Source organism: Callorhinchus milii, unplaced genomic scaffold, assembly GCF_018977255.1.
Source record: "Callorhinchus milii isolate IMCB2004 unplaced genomic scaffold, IMCB_Cmil_1.0 Scaffold2, whole genome shotgun sequence".
Taxonomy (NCBI): Eukaryota; Metazoa; Chordata; class Chondrichthyes; order Chimaeriformes; family Callorhinchidae; genus Callorhinchus; species Callorhinchus milii.
In genome coordinates, this window is record NW_024704743.1 from 13,830,593 (window position 1) to 13,850,760 (window position 20,168).

Below are 20,168 nucleotides of genomic sequence, written 5' to 3' on the forward strand. Positions count from 1 at the left end.
GTGAAGTTTCAAGAGAGGTTTGCAGTTTTAAGAGGGGTTCTCTTCCCCCTCCCCAGTAACTTTGACACAAAACAGTTTGCTTCACAGGAGCTTTTGAAAATTGTTTTTGTACCAAGGATTGATAAGGAGTGAGAAAGGGAACTAATATTTCCTTCAATGAGCTCAGAGGTAACAACCAAGTGCTGCTTTACCCTGTACCTTGAGTTAATTCAGTCTCTAGTATTTAGAAGCTCACACACCCCGTTGTCTTCAATGGGGAGCAGAGATCTTTAAATCAAACTACTATGCATTCATCTACAAAATATTGTGATAAAAGTATTACATCAAATTCACAGATTAATATTATTATGAAGTCACGGGCTGTCCATCCAATCCAGACCTATCCAATTTAATCCCACTCCCCCGCTCTCTCCCCATAGCCCTGCAAACTTGTCCTCCCCAAATAACTATCTACTTCCCTCTTAAAAGCTGTTATCGAATCGGCTTCCACCACCCTTTCAGGCAAAGCATTCCAGATCCCAATGATTTGCTGTGTGAAAAAAAATGTCCTCACCTCCCCTCCCCTGTTTCTTTAATCAACTATTTTAAAGTTAAAATGTTAAGCATTTTGCAGAGAAATCCACCCTTGAAGCAGGATTATAAGTTTGTGTTCCCCCACAACTGACAATGGACATTCCACACAGTTTCTATCAGAACATTTATAGTTGATCACATCATGTATTGTGCACCAGTTATTTAATCTCCAAAGTGAACGTTCTGCATAAACACTCCCTTGGCCTAAGGCAGAATCCCAGAATATCTATCCATTCTCACATCTCCGCTGTCAGGCTTTGCTACAGACCACAGTCCCTGGTTCCTATAATCTTCATATAATTTCCAAACAGATACTGATCCCCTTCTCTTTTTGAAGGAATTAATCGACCCATCATGAACTGTTTTTCTTAGGAATAGATTCCACATTTTCATCCAATTGGGGAAACATTTCCTCTCATCTCCACGACCCACTTGATATTAATTTGAAATATAAACTTTTTTTTCTTTGAAAGTCGATGTAAAATAATCTGTTTGCACGCATATAATCTCTGCCTCTCCAGATGACAAGGAGCCACATCTCAGAGCTAAACTCTGGAATTATCCTTGTTGATCTTCTCTGGAATCTCTTCAGTATTTCAACAACCTTGCACGCAGTGGGGTCAAATTTGTCATGTAAAATTTATGACACAGAATAGGCTGGAGCAAGTCTCCCCCCACTATTTCAAACTTACCCTTCCTCACCAAAGTCCTAGAATTCGTTGTTGCCAATCAACTCTGCGCACATCTCTCTTCCCACTCCATCTTCAAACCCTTCCAGTCCGGTTTCCGCCCTGTCCACAGTACAGAGACTGTGCGCGTGAAAGTTTCAAACGACATCCCCTCTATCTGTGACCAGGGCTCCCTCTGCCTCCTTGTCCTCTTGGACCTCTCCGCTGCTTTCAACAGTCGATCACGCCATCCTACTCCACCCCCTTTCCTCCGTCATCCACCTCAGTGGGACTGCACTCACCTGGTTCGAGTCCTACTTCACAAACCACCAGCAGTACATCTGCACAAATGGCTTTTTCCCCTGTTCTCACCCAGTTACCTGCGGGTACCCCAAGAATCCATCCTTGGCCCCATCCTCTTCCTAATCTATATGCTCCCTCTTGGGGATGTCATCCGCAGACATGGGGTACACTTTCACATGTATGCGGACGGCACCCAACTCTATTTTTCCACCTCACTTTGCGACCCCCAGTCCCCTGATGTTCTGTCAGCCTGCCTGTCAGACATCAGGAGCTGGATGAGCGTGAATTTCCTTCAACTAAATGTTGACAAGACGGAAGCCATACTCTTGGGCTCTCATCAATGTCTTAAATCGCATGGTTCTCACCTCCTCCACCTACCCGACATGCCCCTAAAACTCTCCGAACCCGTACGCAACCTAGGCATCAGGTTCGACCCCCAATTATCCTTCCTCCCCCACATCCGGTCCTTCACCAGCACCACTTTCTTCCACCTCCGACGCATCGCCCATCTCTGTCAATATCTCACCCCAAAAGCCTCCGAAACCCTGGTCCATGCCTTTGTCACCTCTCAGCTGGACTATTCAAGTGCCCTCCTCGTCGGTCTCCCCTCCACTGCCACCCATAAAATCCAGGTCATCCAGAATTCTGCCGCCCGCATTCTTACCCGCACCAAACCCCGCTCCCCGATTACCCCAGTCCTTGCCAAACGCACTGGCTGCCTGTCCCTGAGAGGATCGATTTCAAGATCCTCACTCGTTTTCAAATCCCTCCACTCCTCTGTACCCCCCTACCTCTCTGACCTCCTCTCTCCTCAAAAAAGTGCCCGTTGCCTTCGCTCCACCAGGTCTGGCCTCCTCTTTGTCCCCCTGAATCCTCCGCTCCACTATCAGCCACTATGCCCCGAGGCTCTGGAACTCCCTTCCTCACTCCCTTCACCTCGCCCCTCTCTTCCTGCCTTCCTGTCTCGGCTAAAGACCTTTCTTTTTGACCGCACCTTTGGTCACCTTCTTCCCCCTCCCCCTGCTCGGCCCCGGGATCCGTTACTTCACTTCACTTCACGTTATCCGCTTCACTCCAGTGAAGCAGAACTGAAAATTGGCTCCAGGGTCAAAATTGACATTGTTGACAAAGATAACCAAATGGCTTCAATCCATTTGGTTATCTTTGTCAACAATGTCAATTTTGACCCTGGAGCCAATTTTCAGTTCTGTTTCACTGGAGTTTGCTTGTGTTGAATTGGTATCCTATTTTTTGAAGCACTAAAAACACTGAGCTCTATGATCAAGTGCAGAAATGGAGCAGAAAAGTCTACAGTCCAAACCATTGTACTGAAGTCGGGTTTAACAATGAATGGAAAACTGTGACACTACATAAAAGATTCACTGACACATACATTTTTAGTGAAATCAGTTACCAAAGATCACTCCCCACCTCCCACTAAAGTTTATTGCAGTTAAAGTAACTGCTGCCAATTCTAGCTTCAGGATATTTAGAAACATGCACTGAAATAAGAGAAAAACATTTCAGAGGAAGCTTGGGTTCCAAACTGTTCTGAGAGACAGAATCATTTTTGTTTATGATGAATTTAATGATGTGCATTTTTTTGATATCTAAGCAGCTCAAATTTGCAGAGTTACAAACCCCATTTAGAGGGCATTAGAATTCAAACTGGAGGTGTGGACTTGCTCACTGCAAGACCGAACGGCATCTAATAATGAGGGCTCATTAGCCTCGACCCAAAAACTGCACACTGCACATTGTGTGTGTCATGAGACATTACGTCAGCAACTGAAGTCTCTCCATTGTGAATTCAGCTCATTGTGAGGCAGACGACAGCTCCATGTGAGAACCACTCATGACAGCTTCATGCTTCTGAAGCTGTGACAATTTCAAACTCTAAATTAAATGTATTATTACTATATTATAGTGATGCTTTGTGTGTGATCAATGTTATAGTGCTGTATTGTACGCAATCCATTTTAAAGTGCTGTTACGTCTATCATCAGTGTTATAGTGTTGTATTGTATATGATCAGTGTTTTTGTGCTGTTTATTGGCTGTTCTAGTTTTAGTATCCCTGGTAATATAACAACAATTTACATTTATATAGCACCTTTCACATCCAAATGATTAGTTAAAGTGCTTCACACAGTTGACTGTGAGCCAGAGCTTGGGGTGCCTGGGGCTGAACAACAACAACAACAAGATTCCATTTATAGAGCGCCTTTCACGTCGGGAGGACGTCCCAAGGCGCTGGACAGTTGGGTCAGGACCCGAGCAGGGGGGAAATGGTCAGGGTGAGGGGAGGGAAGGGAGGGAGCGAGGAGGGGGTAGAGAGTCGAGAGGGGAGCTGAAGGTACGGTCAAAGAGAATAAGGGGAAGGTGACGGAAAGCACGGTTGAAAAGAAAGGTCTTAACAACAACTACAACATCAGATTGCATTTATACAGCACCTTTCACATCGGCAGGACATCCAAGGTACTGGACAGTCGAGGATTTGCATTCGAGTTCGGGGCTGGATTCAAGAGGGATGGGGAACCAAGGTTGTGGGGGCAGAGAGAAAGATGATTGAAAGCACAGTCAAAGAGGAAGGTCTTGAGATGGACCTTTAAGGAGGCAAGGGAGGGGGCAAGGTGAAGGAACTCTGGAATGGAGTTCCAGAGAATGGGAGCAAATAGGCTGAAAGCCTGATCGCTGATGGTACACAGGGCTAAGGATGTGAAGCAGTCCAGTGCCTGCCGAGCAGGGGAGCGGGCGGTTGGTATGATTTTAGAAGGTCACAGAGGTAGGGTGGAGCAAGACTAAGAAGGTATTTAAAAGTGAGCACAAGGATCTTGAACTGAGTCCCCTGAGGAATGGGAGCCAATGGAGTCTGGCGTGGATGTGGCTGACAGGTTCAAAAGCCTAGTGTAGGAAAAGATGGGCTTTAAAGATGTGGGGGATGGGACAAGGCAGAGGGACTCCAGGATGGAGTTCTAGACAGTGGGATAGAAAGCTCACCCACTAATAATGGGGTGGATTGACCAGGGGACATGAAGCAGGCTTATCATAATAATAATCCTTGCATTTGATATAGCACGATATTATGTTGTTGAGAGGTCTCAAAGCACTTCACAGAATATACTGTAAAGTGAATTGACTGTATATTTTGTGGGTGAAACACAGCAGCCAATTGCACACAGCAGTGTCCCTCCCACAAACGGCAGTAGATTGAGTGACCAAAAATGCTTTTTTTTGAAGGGATTATTACTCCTGGAAAGCGATTTGGCAATAGACTAACAACCAGGTTCCTACTTATTGCTAGATAAACAGAAGCATGTGGCGTAAGGAAACTTGCCTAAGGTTACACCCTGTCCAGGAATCAAACCCAGGTCCTCTCGCTTGTAAGGCGAGTGCATTAATCAATACGTGACAAGACTCCACCAGAGGCTTGTGTTCACTGAGTGACAAGAGCCGCTGTGTCAGTAGGGTTGCAGGAGATCACAGAGGTAGGGTGAGCCGAGGTGAGGCTGTGGAGGGGTTTGATTCTGAATTCAATTAAATCAATAGAAAGCCAGTGGAGCTGAGCAAAGATGGAGGTGATAGGCTTGCAGAGGCAGGAGCTAGAGAGCACAAGGGCTGCTGAGTTCTGGATGGTCTGCAGCTTGTGTAAGGAAGAGCTGGTGAGTCAGGTGAGCAGGATGTTTGAATAGTTAAGCGATTGTGAATGAGGACTTAGAAGCCCAGGGAGAAAGGTAGAACAGAGGTGGGTGATGATGCAGAGGTTAATAATAATAATCCTTGCATTTGATATAGTGCTTGATCACATCGTCAAGATGTCTCAAAGCACTTCACAGGATACAGTGTAAAGTGGATCGACTGTGTATTTTGTTGGCGAATGGGAAAGCTGAGCGAGTGAGAGCTCGGATGTAGGGCTAAAGGCAGTTGAGGGACAAACAGGAAATAGGTCCGGGACCTGCTCCATGAGACAGAGTGAGTATCCGTGCAGATCAATGCCATCCAAAGGCACTGACGGGAGCCAAACAAGAGAGCCTCAGACTTGCTGATGTTAAGCTGAAGAAAGTTAGAACTCATCCAGGCCTTTCTGCCTGAGTTCTAGTGTTACATTCATGTTGATATGACAGTAAAAACTGCAGTAAAATGTAAGTCTGGCCCCCACCCCATCCGGTACAATCCCTCTCTTAACTGTTCCAATTGGAGTGAGGACTTCCTGGCTTGGCTTGGCTGCTGTATTGGGTTGCAGTGATTTCTGGGCATTTACCCAGAGCAGTGGAAAAAGATGAGGGCTGGAGAGAGGGGCTGTTGAACAACACCAAGACTCAGCCTATTTCTGGGCATTGCTTATGTCTGGCAGGCGGGTTCTCACTGAGAAGAGAAAATCAACAAAGGTTGCTGCCATGCAGCTCCATGTGGCAAGCATGAGGAAACCGCAAGAGACGAATGGGGGTAAAATATAAATCAATTGAAAAAATGCAGTTATATTGAGTGCAGAAATCGCCGTCGCCCCTGAAGAAGTTAAATTGGGAACACACGTGGGGTCTGGAAGAAAATCTCTAATTTCCTGCTAGCAGGGAGAGCAGTTGCTCGTGGATTTTAAACTATGTAGATCTTACAGGATAGACTCTACATCAGAGCCGTGCCAAGATCAGCACTAAAAACAGCGCAAGTTAACCCTTCATCCCCAAGATTATTCTGTTTCATATTCCAACGGCCTGTGCTCTGAATGGCATTTCTTTTGATTCTGGGCGCCGGCTTCGGGAATTTGCTCCAAATGAGACTGCAATGTTATTGTGGGACTCACTTAAGATCCATCTCTTTGACCAAGTCTATGTTTACCTGCCCCTCTTCCTTTGCTTGGTGTCCAACCCCACCACTGTGCAGTGCTCCGAGACTCTATCCTGCGTGAAGGGCACTGTATAAGTGCAACTTGTTGTTTTCAAAGTGAAGACGACAAAAGCAGCAAAGCCTCTAACATTACACACCAAAGTAGCCACCTTCCCAGAGATTGTGATCCTTTCATACACTATATAACCTATGTGAAGGATGTAGTAGTTGGATACTCAAAATCTAAACCCTAACACAATAAAAAGACACCTGGCACATAAGTAAAGTACAGAACGTGCCCGGCCTTTATAGTGAATGTGAAGCAAATAGTGATATCCTGATAGCCCTGACACAGAAATACACACAAACTCATGATTATGTATCATGGTCCAACTTTTAACAAGCGCAGCTTCTGGAAGCTAATTTGCAAAGAAAAATACCTGCCACAGTCACACTGCGAGAGGACATGGTGGGCACTAGACTGACCTTGACAATGACGAAGTAGCGCTCACATCTCTCCTTTTTGGATGAAAGCTCGATCTTCTCGGTGACCTGGCTGACTGGCTCACTGGCAGAGATGTAAACCCTGGACTGCAGGCCTCTCTCCTTCTTCACCGTGTCTGCCGTCAGATTGTAAATCAACTCTGCCAAGGAAGGATTTGTGCATTAATGGGCTTGGTGCAGTTTGAGGTGTCCAGTATATCGATGCTGATTTGATTACACCAGCGCACATGGGTAATGGCATCACACAAGAATCATCACTGCTGTGCGCAATTGGCTGCCGCGTTTCGCCCACAAAATATACAGTCAATTCAGCTTTTTACAGTACAATCTGTGAAGCGCTTTGAGACGTCTCGAAGACATGATAAGGAGTTATATAAATGCAAGGATTATTATTATTATCAGATTTAATTTGCTCAATAGTTAATAATCCTTGCATTTGATATAGCGCCTTATCAAGCCATCAAGACGTCTCAAAAGTTCACAAGTTTTTACGGTGATGTGTAATGACTTTGTATTTGCAGGGGATCCTCAAACACTCACATTGTTTCTGAGGCACATTTTCTTTCCCTCGAACTTTAATCTTTCAGAAATCACTGACCTCAGGCTAACTGTTCACCTCTTTTGTTGCTGTCACAAATGAAACCCCATGATCTCATACATACCAGAGCAGAGATTATTTTTCCAAAGTGAGCTATAACTAGCTCCAAAAGAAGAACATAAAACTTTGCTAACAAGCAAACTCTTGTGAATTAATGTTTTCGTAGAGGTAGCTTTGGCATGAGGAAGTGAAACACAGTCTCCTCTCACATTAAATCCCAAGGTTGGAAAATGCAGTTACACTGACTGTTGCACAATCAAACTCCACTGCGGAGTGTCAGGGGTCTTGAAGGAAACAGACATGTAGCAATTTTAACAATTCACAGGTTGTGAACCAATCCAACCCTTCAGTATGACAGCAACTATGTTTGAAGAAGCAGAAGAGCAAACTTCTCAAAACCGAATCTGAAACTGAGACTGGATGTTAACAGTGGACGCAGAACTGTACTCGCTAATTGAGGTAGCAGACCAGTTCTGGTACGTTTCTCAATCATACTTCTATTTAATATAGGGTCTCATCATACTGGCATGGCTCTACCTGCTTTACACGGTGAATACCTTTTACATGTAATGATTGCTGTCATGTTGGCCAATGCGACAGCTATTCTGTGCCAGAGACATTTTTGCAACACAATGAGATGAATGCAATTTTTAAAAATCTTATACTTCATCCCTCATGTTGACCTATTTGTCCTGAATTTTTCAGTGCAGTAGAGTAAAGCATAGACAATGAATCATTACTGCTAAAGCGTTCCTTTCTGATTCAGAGATTCTATAAGTTTTATTGCAATGAGATCAGAAACAAATTGGCTGATAAGAGCAGGTGTGTGGCCAGGCCACTGATAGAGATCTGCCTGTGTCTGGCTGATTATCCAAGTCCCGATAGATCTCTGTTCTGTCTTTCTTTGGACATTACCATCTCCACCTGGTTCCTCAGACTTGTGATGTATTGACACAACCCAGCTTTATTTTTAGACTGATGAGAAGCAGACAGTGTACATTTCTGCTGACATCAGATTCTCTCTTGTGTTTCAAGTGATTTCCTCTTGCTAATGATTTTGAGATGGACTTGATGAAGCAGCATCTCCCATGAAAGCAATTGGAACCCGTGTTAAATAAGATGGTAACAATTTACCAACACTTTGTAAAAGCAAGTGCGGTTAGAATCGTCCAAGTTTAGCATTATATAACCAAATTAAAACGATTTGGTTGATCTTAGCCTCAACCCTTGGAGCATGCATTTGGCGAGATGAATGAGACATTCAGAACAAAAACAGCCTTGCAGCTATACCCAGATGGATTACTTTTTGCAAGCAGAGTTCAGTTGAATTGGCGCCAGTTTTCAAACAAGTGTACTATTTGCATTTTATTGGTTGTTAAAGGAGGGGTATTCATTTACTGTAACAAATTTTTCTTTGTGAACTTGAAATCAGATTTCCCATTATAAACACAATCTAAAGTTTAGCTTGTAAACAGGGTCTGATAATCACAGAGAGAATTTAACTTATATACTACCAAACAGGAAAAGGAGTGGAATGAGGAATGTGGTCACAAATGTCATATGTTTCTATGTTTCTAGCCCTGGCCTAATATATTGAGGCAGAAACAGTGTCTCACAGCAGGAGATATCATTTCTACGCATATTCTTGGCATTATACATGTAGGGTAGAATAGTTAACACCAAAAGTAGTCTCAACACCAAAAGTAACCTCCAAATTGACCATTTATCAAAGCCAAATTTGCAACTTAAATACAGTAAACCTCATATAAGCCATATCAGTTGGAACTATACATTTAATATGACTTATGCAAAATATGAGCTATGTGAAACTTGATTAAGTCATATCATATATGACTTATGTAAAGTTATGCATAAGTCGGATTTTATATGACTTACACATGACAATTGCACAAGTACTGAACTGGCTGGTGATATTAAGTCAAGGTTTCTGGACCATGTGTAACCCATGTACTATATGTAACCCACAGAACAATGAATGGCACAATCAGACAGGTTTCAAAACAGAACAGTTTCAATACAATTTAAACTCTGGTCAAAACCTTGCCTTCCATACTTGTTCACTGTTGTTCTGTACCGCGCAAGCGGTTCTTCGGCCTTGCAGCCAGTAGGTGTGCATGACAGGTCGGGACTTGGGTTCCCAAAATTATTTCACATGAAGCACTGCATTTGCTGCATAAAGCCGGTAAATGCACATGCAGTGCAGGGTCCCCTTCGCTCTCCTGGCATTCCCTGCCCCCTCGCTCACCACATGATCAGGTGATGTTCTTTCCTCTCTCAGCTCCCCCTCCCCCGCTCTGTGTATGATGACGTTGATGTTACGCCCCTGGGAGGGAGGCTGCAGAGAGTGTTGGGGTGTGCATGTGCAGTGTTCCATTTGTAACAGGCACAGGAAAGTTTTGACTGACAAATGTGTTAGCGGCATTACGAGTTGCGCGATTGTTAATATGACTTGTGCAGCTAAATTTACGTGTTGTTAATAGGAAATTCAATGGGACTTTTTTCCTTCATTAATCAAAAATTACACAAAGAACAATAATTAACTATAAGATCCGGTTTGGACATATCATTTTAATGTACTTTCTGAAATATTTGCTTTCGAAAAATAAGCGCAGTCAAAGTTACTGAAGAAAGTGACTGGAAAGAGTCATTTTATAAAGTCCAATTTATATTGATCCATGAAAATTGTGATCTTATCTGTCAATTAATCTATGTTAAAACAGGTCTGTGCTGGTGCTGGTGATTTTCCCACCAAGTCTGTGCTGGTGTTTTCCCCTACATTAGCCACTTAATTTATCTTCTCTTCACTGCTGAAATATAGTGACCTTTTCACTACACCATCCTCGCATAAAGCTGCAGACACATAATCACTGTATTTTAATGGTCAAAGTAGGAGTGGCCCCAATGTTAACTCAAGTTACCGCACACTGTAGTGCGCAACAACTTCTCCCAGTTATGAACTCAGGACTCAACTTTGCAAATAACAAAATTGACCCAAATAATGAACACATATTAAAAAGATACTGGATTCTATCATTAATCTACAGTCATTTTATTTTGAAAAAGGGGTATCACAGGTGACTTTCCCTTTAAATCAAAAATTGTACAACATTGTGCAGATTTCCCAAACACGCTAGGGATCTCCACGTTTTTCATAATTCTGATTTGATCAGATTTAACGTTCTTAATTCAAACCTTTCAATTAGTACCAATTAGCGAGGCAACTGTGGTTCATCTGTAATTACAAACAAATCCTCCTGGTAATGCATCATTTGCTTCTGCAAGATTTGGAAGCCCTCGTTGGAAATACAATACAAAAAATACTAAATTACATTTGTAAAGCGCCTTTCACGTCAGGAGGGACAATAAGGGATTAGGACCCAAGTGGGGGAGGTGTTGCGATCAGGGAGGGTGGAGGGCAGAGATGGTAGGAGGGTGGCCAAAGGCACAGACAAAAAGGAGGGTCTTGAGGCATGCCTTGAAGGAGGCAAGGGAAGGAACGACGTAGATGAAATGTGGAATGGTGTTCTAGAGGGTGGGGGCAGAAAGGCTGAAGGCCCAACCGCCGAAGGTGGGGTGGGCCGGGTAGGGCACATGGAGCAGGCCGGAGACTGCTGAGTGGAGGGAGCGGAGAGGTTGATAAGGTCGGAAAGGTAGGAGGGGCAAGGCAATGGAGGGCTTTGAAGGTGAAGACAAAAAATTTGAACTTGATCCACTGAGGGATGGGGAGCCAGTGGAGCCGGGTGAGGGTGGGTGCGATGGGGTCACAGAGCCTGATGTGGGAGAGGACATAAGCTGCAGATATCTGGATGATCTGCAGCTTGTGGAGGGAAGAGTTCAGAAGGCTGACAAGCAGGGCATTGGTGGAGTTGAGCCTGGCTGTAATGAAGGCATGTACGAGGGTTTTGGCAGCCTGAGAGGTGGGGCAGTGGCAAAGTCGGGCAATGTTGCGGAGCTGGGGGACGGCAGAGTGGGTCATGGCACAAACGTGGGCGAGAAAGGATAGTTGAGGGTTGAACAAGATGCCTAGGTTCCTGACTGGCTTGGTGAGGTGAAGTGTGCATCCTTGGATGCTGATACTGTAAGTGTCACTGCCAGGTGTGGAGGCGCTGGCACAAGCAAATCAAGAGAGCCTCGGTCTTGCTGATGTTCAACTGTAGAAGGTTGGCTCTCATCCAGGACTTGATGTCTGACAGGCAATCTGCCAGGACATCAGTGGTCCTGGGACCAAGTGTGAAGGCAGAGAGATAGAGTTGGATGTCATCTGAGTACATGTGAAAGTTGACCCCATGTCTGCGGAGGAGTCACCAAGAGGGAGCATGTACCGGTTGAAGAGGAGAGGACCGAGGACAGAGCCCTGAGGAACACCACATGAGACAGTGCAGGGGCTGGAGGAGAAGCCATTTATGGAGACAAAGTGGAGCCAGTGTGAGTGATAGGATCTGAACCATTCAAGGACAGAACCTTGAAAGTTAAGTTGAGAGGAAAGGCGGTGGAGGAGGTTAGGGTGGTCCACAGTGTCAAAGGCAGCAGAGAGGTCGAGGAGGACAAGGAGACAGAGGAAACCCTGGTCACAGATGCACAGAATGTCATGTCACCTTGATCAGGGTTGTTTCCATGCTGTGGGCAGGACCGAAACCCGATTGGAGGGGTTCGTAAAGGGAGTGGCAGGAGAGGAAGGAGTGAAGCTGGGAAGCAACCGCTCTTTCAAGGACCTTGGAAAGCAAAGGAAGGTTGGAGATGGGGTGGTAGTTATTGAGTAGGGATGGGACCAGGAAAAGGTCTGTTTTTAGGGGGACAGGAACCATGCCAGTTCACAGGGAGAGGTTAATAAGGTCTGAGAGTAAAGGGGCAAGGAGGTGAAGCTGGGAGGTAAGAAGAGGGGTAGAGATGGGGTTGAGTGAGCAGGTGATGGGCTTCATGCTGGTACGTATGGAATTGGGTTTAGGGAGGGATATCGAACAGTTAGCCATTCATTCAAGTTGCCAACTAGACAAACTCATGTCAGTTGCCTGCAAAATACACAGTCACTACACTTTACAGTAAAGTGCTCTGAGACATTTCAATGACATGATAAGGAGTTATATTGAATACAAGGATCATTATTTACCACACAAACCGTGGCAAGTACCAAACAATTGACCGCAAGACTCACCTATTTCACCTGGGACTTCCTTGCCATGAAAACGGAAACACGTTGAGACATTTAGACAGGTGACTGGCTGGAAACCATCATGACACTGCGGGGCTGTGATGTTAAGGGACTCGGGAAGGAGAATGGTGATCTCCACGGTGATAACTGGACGGGCTCTGGGCAGGTGGGAAAAAAGATAAGAGATCATCAATAGTGGATCAACAAACTATCTATATTGCCTATACATCATTCCCTTCTGTTATACACAAGGATCCCAGAAAGACAATCCAGGGAAAGAGCTAAGATGGACGGTTGCGGAAGGGGGTGGGGGGTGGTCGCAGTCCACATTTTGCTGATTTGGCTCCACCTTCAGCCTCCTCCCAATATGCCTTTGATTGGCGGTCTGGGTTGTCAGTCACGGTCAAGAGGCAGGATAAAGGCCTATGATTGAGGTGGACCACAGTGCCCACAGCACAGCCACAACGACATCCTTCAAAGGCACGTTGCCATTTGCGTCAAGATTCAAAAGGGCAATGCGATCGGGAATTGGCCAACTGCTGCATTAGAACGGGACTCTGTTGTAACATGTTAAAAACAGTCTCGGTGGGTCTGTGGTATTTATGCACCGTCTAGCAAGAGTCATCAACCTGAAAAATCAAACAACACTAACAGATTTTCTGTTACGAAACCATGTGCACTTTTAATTGAAGTTTTCTTCATGGCAGCAAAAACACACAACCAATTCGAAGGCATGTGTTTGTGTTTCTTGCCTGTTTTGCCACTTCTCACTTTCAGACGATCCTGCATTCACAGAGCTCTCGCTCTCTCTCACACACACACACGTGCAGTACGCTGAGGTCGCTCTGGCCATTCCTGTGGGTCTTTCCAAAACAGCTTCACAAGAGCAAAGCAAGCAGCTCTATCATAAGAGGGCCAGACATTGGGGAATTTTAGCAATGTATCAATAGCGCTTGGCAAGTGGTGTATTATTCTTGGCAACCCTTATTATTGAAACTACTGGCCAGGCTTATGGGTTTTATTTACACGAAGCACAGCTTTATTTGAAGCGGCCTTTATTATTATAAAAAAAATTTCAGTGGGTTTATCATACTGTTTTGCTCAGCCAATAATACATAATGATTTTATCAGACAGATACTTTGAGAGTGGCTACATGCATATCGACTATCAAAGTTCACCCAGGGAGCTTTGGATATCTAGGCTTTATGCTTGTTTGATCCAAGTCAGTTTTATAAACTGAAAAGTAAATAATCTTTATGAGGTTCAGCTAGTTCAGAAGTTTGTCTGTCTGATTATATATATTAAGCAATTAATGTGCAGAGACTACAGGTTGTAAGGCCAGAGGAAATTGGAGGGAGAAAAAACGTTTACAAATGTGGGAATTTAATTGAACAAATTTCAGTGACTCTGCTGCCTTTCACACAACCTGACTCAAAACATGTCAAAAAGATATCATGCCATAACTGCACTGCTTCTGCAACAACATTGCTGTAAGGCATCTTGTGCTCACAATCTGAGGCACGCTGCAATGGTTGGCACAAGGCAGAGGCAAAGCATTTCCCCACTGGGAGACCGGCAAAGGAGTTAATTCAAGAGTGGCCTTGGAATAGCATGCTCTCAGACAAGCAAAAATGCACAACATTAGTACAATGCTAACAGTAATTAGTTTGTCAGGCTATATTTAGGAGTTTTAACTTAGGAAAATGCCCCAAGATGTCAACCATGATCTTGGCACCACAACCAGGGAATTAACCATATAAAGAGGATAACAATTCTAGTGAGCATTACACACAATGCCTGTGGCATCTTGACCTCCATGAGGATTTCCCATTACAGTCGTGCAGAGCTGCACATAAGGCTCACTGGAACTCTTCTCTGAAAGAACTTCATATGGTCCAGCTTCCTGGGTTAGTTTTTAATCAAACGGCAAGTGACCAGCTGATCAGGGGTCCAGCTGATCACCACTGCGGGAGAATGGGAGGTTGGGAGCAGCACGGTGAATCCACTGCCTGTACCAGTGTGTGTGAGTGTCTGTACCAGAATGTGTGAGTGTCTCTACCAGTGAGTACTATTGCCTGTACCAGCGAGTACGAGTGCCTGTACCAGAAAGTACAGTTAAGTGTTTAGTAATCAAAGGAGATCAACGAACACATCAGTTATCCATATTTGAATACCTGACCTTACCTCCTTATCATAGATGTCTGGATGTGTTTTGACTGTGCTGTTAAATCACTAAATGCATAGTACATGGAAATGACAACTAGATTTACCATGATATCTTCACAATTGAAATCCAACAACGTTTTGTGTGGAAGCTTCTAATCAAATGGTCATACCTATTCACTTTTTAAACTCATTGTTTCTTATGCATGTCACAATCTGTCTGCATTGTGCAATGGGAATGAAAATAAGTGCTGGATTGATCTGGATTGTGTGACAAGCCATTGTTTCACGCTGCACTGATATGCCTTAGAGTTATTCAAAAGGAGTGAATATAATGAATTAGTTTAAAAACACAAATTTGCAAAAATCTAATCTGACAGGGAGTTTGACTGTGGCCATGTATATAAATGTACCACATCATTTAAAGGATTTATTTTAACAACAACAATAACAAAGTTACATTTATAAAGCCTCATTCACGTCTGGAGGACGTCCCAAGGTGCTGGACGAACAGTTACGGACCTGAGCTGGGGTTTGGGGTGGGGGAGGGTTGAGGGCAGGAGGGGAAGCAGGGAGATCAAAAGCACGGTCCAAGAGGAGGGTCTTCAGACAGGTCCTGAAAGTGGCAAGGGAGGGGGCAAGGCAGAGGGACTGCGGGATGGAGTTCCAGAGGGTGGGGGCAGTGTGGCGAAAGGCCCACCCGCCAATGGTGGGGTGAGCGAGGCGGGGGACGTGAAGCAGGCCGGAGCCCGCTGAGCGGAGGGAGCGATCAGGATGATAGGGGGTTAGGAGGTCACAGAGGTAGGGGGGTGCAAGACCATGGAGGGCTTTGAAGGTGAGGACCAGGATATTGAACTGTATCCTCTGTGTGACGGGAAGCCAGTGGAGTTGGGCGAAAATGAGGGTGATAGGGTTGCGGAGCCTGGTGAAGGAGAGGACATGGGCTGCAGAGTTCTGGATGATCTGCAGTCTGTGGAGGGAGGATTTGGGGAGGCCGACAAGCAATAAGTTTGTATCGTCGCGGCTCGACGTAATGAAAACATGTATGAGGGTTTCTGCGGCCTGTGGTGTGAGACAGTGATGGAGCCGGGCGACGTTGCGGAGGTGGGGGAAGGTAGAGCGGGTCATGGCGCAGATGTGGGGTAGAAAGAAAGCTGAAGGTCAAACAAGACCCCAAAGTTCCAGACTGGCTTAGCAAGGTGAAGTGTGCAACAATGGATTTAAATAGAATAAGCAAGAAATTCTCACCTCAATAGAACCACGTTGTCCGACATAAAGGCACCAATAGTAAGATCTGAGGGAAAAGGAGACAAGTTGATCAAATGTGAAATCCTCTGCTGCAATGTTTAGCCATGATACAGAATACACACAGTGCAGAAAAAGATCTCAAAGTGCACAGCATGTGTAACAGCAGGCAGAGTCTAACAAGCAGACTGTAAAAGGCGAGCACTGCTCAGTTATGGTCATCTGTATTGTTTTTCTTTGCCTCAGCACCTGCGTTCTTCACCAGAGCTACTGTAAAGTACATTTTAATAATCCGAAACATTGTATAAGACATGGGCCAAATGCTCAAACTGGTGTTTTACCAGTAAAGTACCGGGTTTATAATGGAGCCTAATGTATGGAAATTTCCAGCAGGATTTCTCAGTAAGAAAACTGAGTGCGGATTCTTTACAGCAATCAGATGTATGTTACAAATACTTGTAAGAATTCTGCTCCAGAGGTAGATCGCATTAGGTAAATGCAAGGATTAGGTTGAATTTCCCAAAATATTTTGTTTCCTCATAACAGTAAGAAATTTCATGGAAGGAATCTAATTAGAAATTGTTGCTTTTTTATTAAATATCTTTTATATCCTTTTTTATTAAAGGAGGATTAACAAGATATTCACTGTTATAATAATCCTTGCATCTGAAATAGTGCCCTATTATATCAAGATGATTTAAAGGGCTTCATTGGAATTACTGTACAGTGTAGTGACTCTATATTTGTAGGTGAATGTGGCAGCCAATTTGGAACACAGCAATGACCCAAAACAGCCATGGAGTGAATGACCAATTTTATCTGGGTATTGTTAGTCAGGACACAAGGAGAAACTCCATTCTCTTTTCAAATAGTGCCATGAGATCTTTAATGTCCACCTGAACAGGTAGAGGAGACTTTGTTTTTTTAACATCTTATCTGCAGAACAGCACCTCCAACAATGCGGTACACCCTTAGCAAAGCATTGGAGTGTCAGCATAGACTGTAAGGGTTCTAAGTCCCGACGTGAGGCTTAAACCCACAATCTCCTAAGACAGACGCAAAAATGTTACCAACTCAGCCAGGCTGACACACGATGGTAGGAGCTTCATCTGTGTCTGAGCAGCTAATGAAGCATGTCCAATAATGAGCATTCATCAGTACAAAAACGTGCCCAATTGCTATTACAAGGTGAATAAATTGGCCTTATTATTTGAGATGATAAAGAGATTCATGTGTTTTTTACCAAAAACAGCTAGAGGAGGCACAAGGATATTAATTAGCACCATTATAGTATAAATCCAGGCCCCACCACCATTACAGTATTAGTCCAGGCAGTGCACATTGTGGGTTTTCACCCATAAATACACAGTAGACCCTGTGAAGCACTTTGGGACATCCTCCCGGGGTGAAAGGCACCATACCAAATGCAAGGATTATTATTATTATTGATTCGACCGCCACTCAAAATTAGTACTTAAGAATTAAAGGACCATTTATCATTTTAAAACGTATATTACCTGTCTGTCTTCTTTCTCACTTTAAAAATATTCTGGGTCAGCCATCACTTAGTGTAGCTTGCTACAGCACCTGGTAAACGCGATTATTCAAGCAGGAAATGGAAAACAGGCTTCCTTCTTCTAACCATTGTACTGCTGGAAGGGATGAGGAATCGCATCCAGTTGTATAAACTGGTCACAAACTCCAACACCAGCAGGAAGAGGACTTAGACACGGATTCAGCGATAAATGTGTTTGTAATGGATTATTTATAAGGAAACAAATCACTGTATTCAAGAAAATATTCTATCTAATGTGCCTATCACATAAGGTTATATAGGATGCTATGGAACGGAACCTGATCATTTGTCCCAACTAGTTTGTGCCAGTGTTTGTACTCCACACCCCCCACCCACACACTCCCTTCTGTTGGTTTCTCCCTTGTGCATGCAAAAGTTATCCTTTCTAACTGACTCCAGTGTCTGTAAATTAAGTCACATGGTTCACAGTGTTCATTTAATGAACAGTGTCATTACTTCATTCAGTACCATGTTAGTTTTAGAGCCTTTCTTTGTTACACTTTATTCTATATATGTTTGACATTCGATTTTTAATTTGCTTGTGATGCACAAGTTAAATAACCAGATGTTTGTAACCTAACATCATAGTGTTAGTCTGTAGCGTTAACTGGAATTAAGCAAGAAAATAAAGCATGGAATGAGAAAAGACCATCATTGCATCAAATCCCATTTTCTCCACATATCTCACACTGTTGGCCCTACAGTGGTCCCTAATTCATTTATTTTTTATCCCCCAACGGAAGGTTCTGTATCTTCTCGCTCTGATCCTCAAAGTGAACCTTCTAACCTTATGACCTGCAGTATTCAATCCAACCCAGCTGTTTTCCACAAATGACACTTCAATGATCCCAACAGCACAGAAACGACAGTTTTGTGTTGATGGAGTGTTTAATCTGGGTACTTACTTCACACATTAGTGCTAAATCTTTGTCCCAACCATATATATATATATATATATATATACACACATAATTTATTTCTGTAGATCTTAACAGATTGAGCATCAGCTACTTTTGTCTGTGGCACGATAGTGCCATGAGTTAGCATAGCAGAAATGGCACCATAAACTTGACTGGCACAGGATTGCGCAGAGGTGTTTATCCCGATTTCAGTTCAGAAATAAATATCTGTGAGAATATACAATGAGTATAGTGCTTATAATGACCCAGAGATGAGTGTTATCAACTGAGCTTAGAACAACCAAGTGAGAATAGTGAAAACAGTGCTTTTGATGACCCAGAGCTCAGTGTTACTAACTGGGCGGAGTTGATACCTAGTGATTTATCAGAGGCAAACATTTGGTAAGGATGGCTGGTAGAAGAGTGGGAAGCTAAGGAATAGCTCAGCCCTACTGGCCATCATTAGAAACTTCAGTGCTGACCAAAGTATAGGCAGATGCTGTTATAGCAGTACAACACTGGCTCAGTTATAACATGGTAACACTGACTAACACTAGACAGACTTTTTCTGCACCCGGTACATAAGAGTGGGGATTGTGGCAACCCCAGAGGTGAGTGAGGGTAGCCACACTATAACACACATAATCCATTATATCAATTAATCCATTTTAAGGACCCACAACTACTGCTTTATAACAGGGATGGATGTTGTATCTCTAGCTTATACAGAGATTCAGGGGTTGCTGAAACTATACGTGAAATAATGTATCAATCTTAAAAAGACAGTCAGTGCCATTCCCTGGAGTTGTGCCTCCGATGTAGAGAAGCTTAAATTAAATGTCAGTCATTTCTTGTGCCAATGATGAAGCTGGAACATCTGGTACAATTGGAAATCTCTTTTCGTCCATTTTATAACTCAATACAATCTCACTAATCCTCTCTGCACTTCCCAGTCAATTGCAGCAGATACCTTGCTTCATCAGACCTCTCAGACTTCTAAAGTATGAGCATGTTACTTCAAAATATAGTGAGAATGCTCCCAAAAACAGAGGTTGCAGAGATTTCTGTGCAAAAAAATCTGTGCAAAAGAATAGAAATTTAGGAACAGGAGTAGGCCATTCATCCTGTTAACTGGTGAGAACAACCTGAACTCCAGAATGAACCCTGGAGTTGGATGTGAAGAAATTAGTTGGCAGGTATTACGAAAGGCAAAGTACTGCACATACTGGAAATCTGCCATAAACACAGAAGTCCCTGGGAACACGCAGCAGGTCAGGCAGCATCCATGGAGAGAGGAAAATTAGTTCATGTTTCATCAGGACTCCTCTCTGACCTTTTGTCAGTTCTGACGAAAGGCCATAGACCTGAAACATTAAATCATTTTCCGCTCTCCATCGATGTTGCCTGACCTGCTGCATGTTCCCAGCAACTTCTGTGTGTACGGCAGTTATTACAGTTTTGTTGCTCTAGTAGAAATCCTCATAGACTTGCACAGTCCTCTTTCGTTGTGCTTGTGTAGGACTAAATATCCACCTGTACTTCAAACAAACTTTAACACAAGCTGGAGAGTATAAACAGCAAAGCCTACTCTCTAATAGAAAGCAACTACATAGATGTTTCAGTCTACAACCCAACATGTGGAGTC

At 43.8% G+C, this 20,168-nt stretch overlaps 1 protein-coding gene across 1 annotated transcript in view; it reads right to left on the reverse strand.

Moving 5' to 3' along the window:
* Positions 1-20,168, reverse strand: part of itga9 (integrin, alpha 9) — a 204,051-nt gene that overhangs the window by 127,113 nt on the left and 56,770 nt on the right. The window contains exons 13-15 of the mRNA XM_007904045.2: positions 16,052-16,097; positions 12,643-12,797; positions 6,854-7,011 (exon numbers count right to left, since the gene is read on the reverse strand). Of these exons, the coding sequence (XP_007902236.1) occupies positions 6,854-7,011; positions 12,643-12,797; positions 16,052-16,097 (359 nt within the window). The remainder of the gene's footprint in view (positions 1-6,853; positions 7,012-12,642; positions 12,798-16,051; positions 16,098-20,168) is intronic.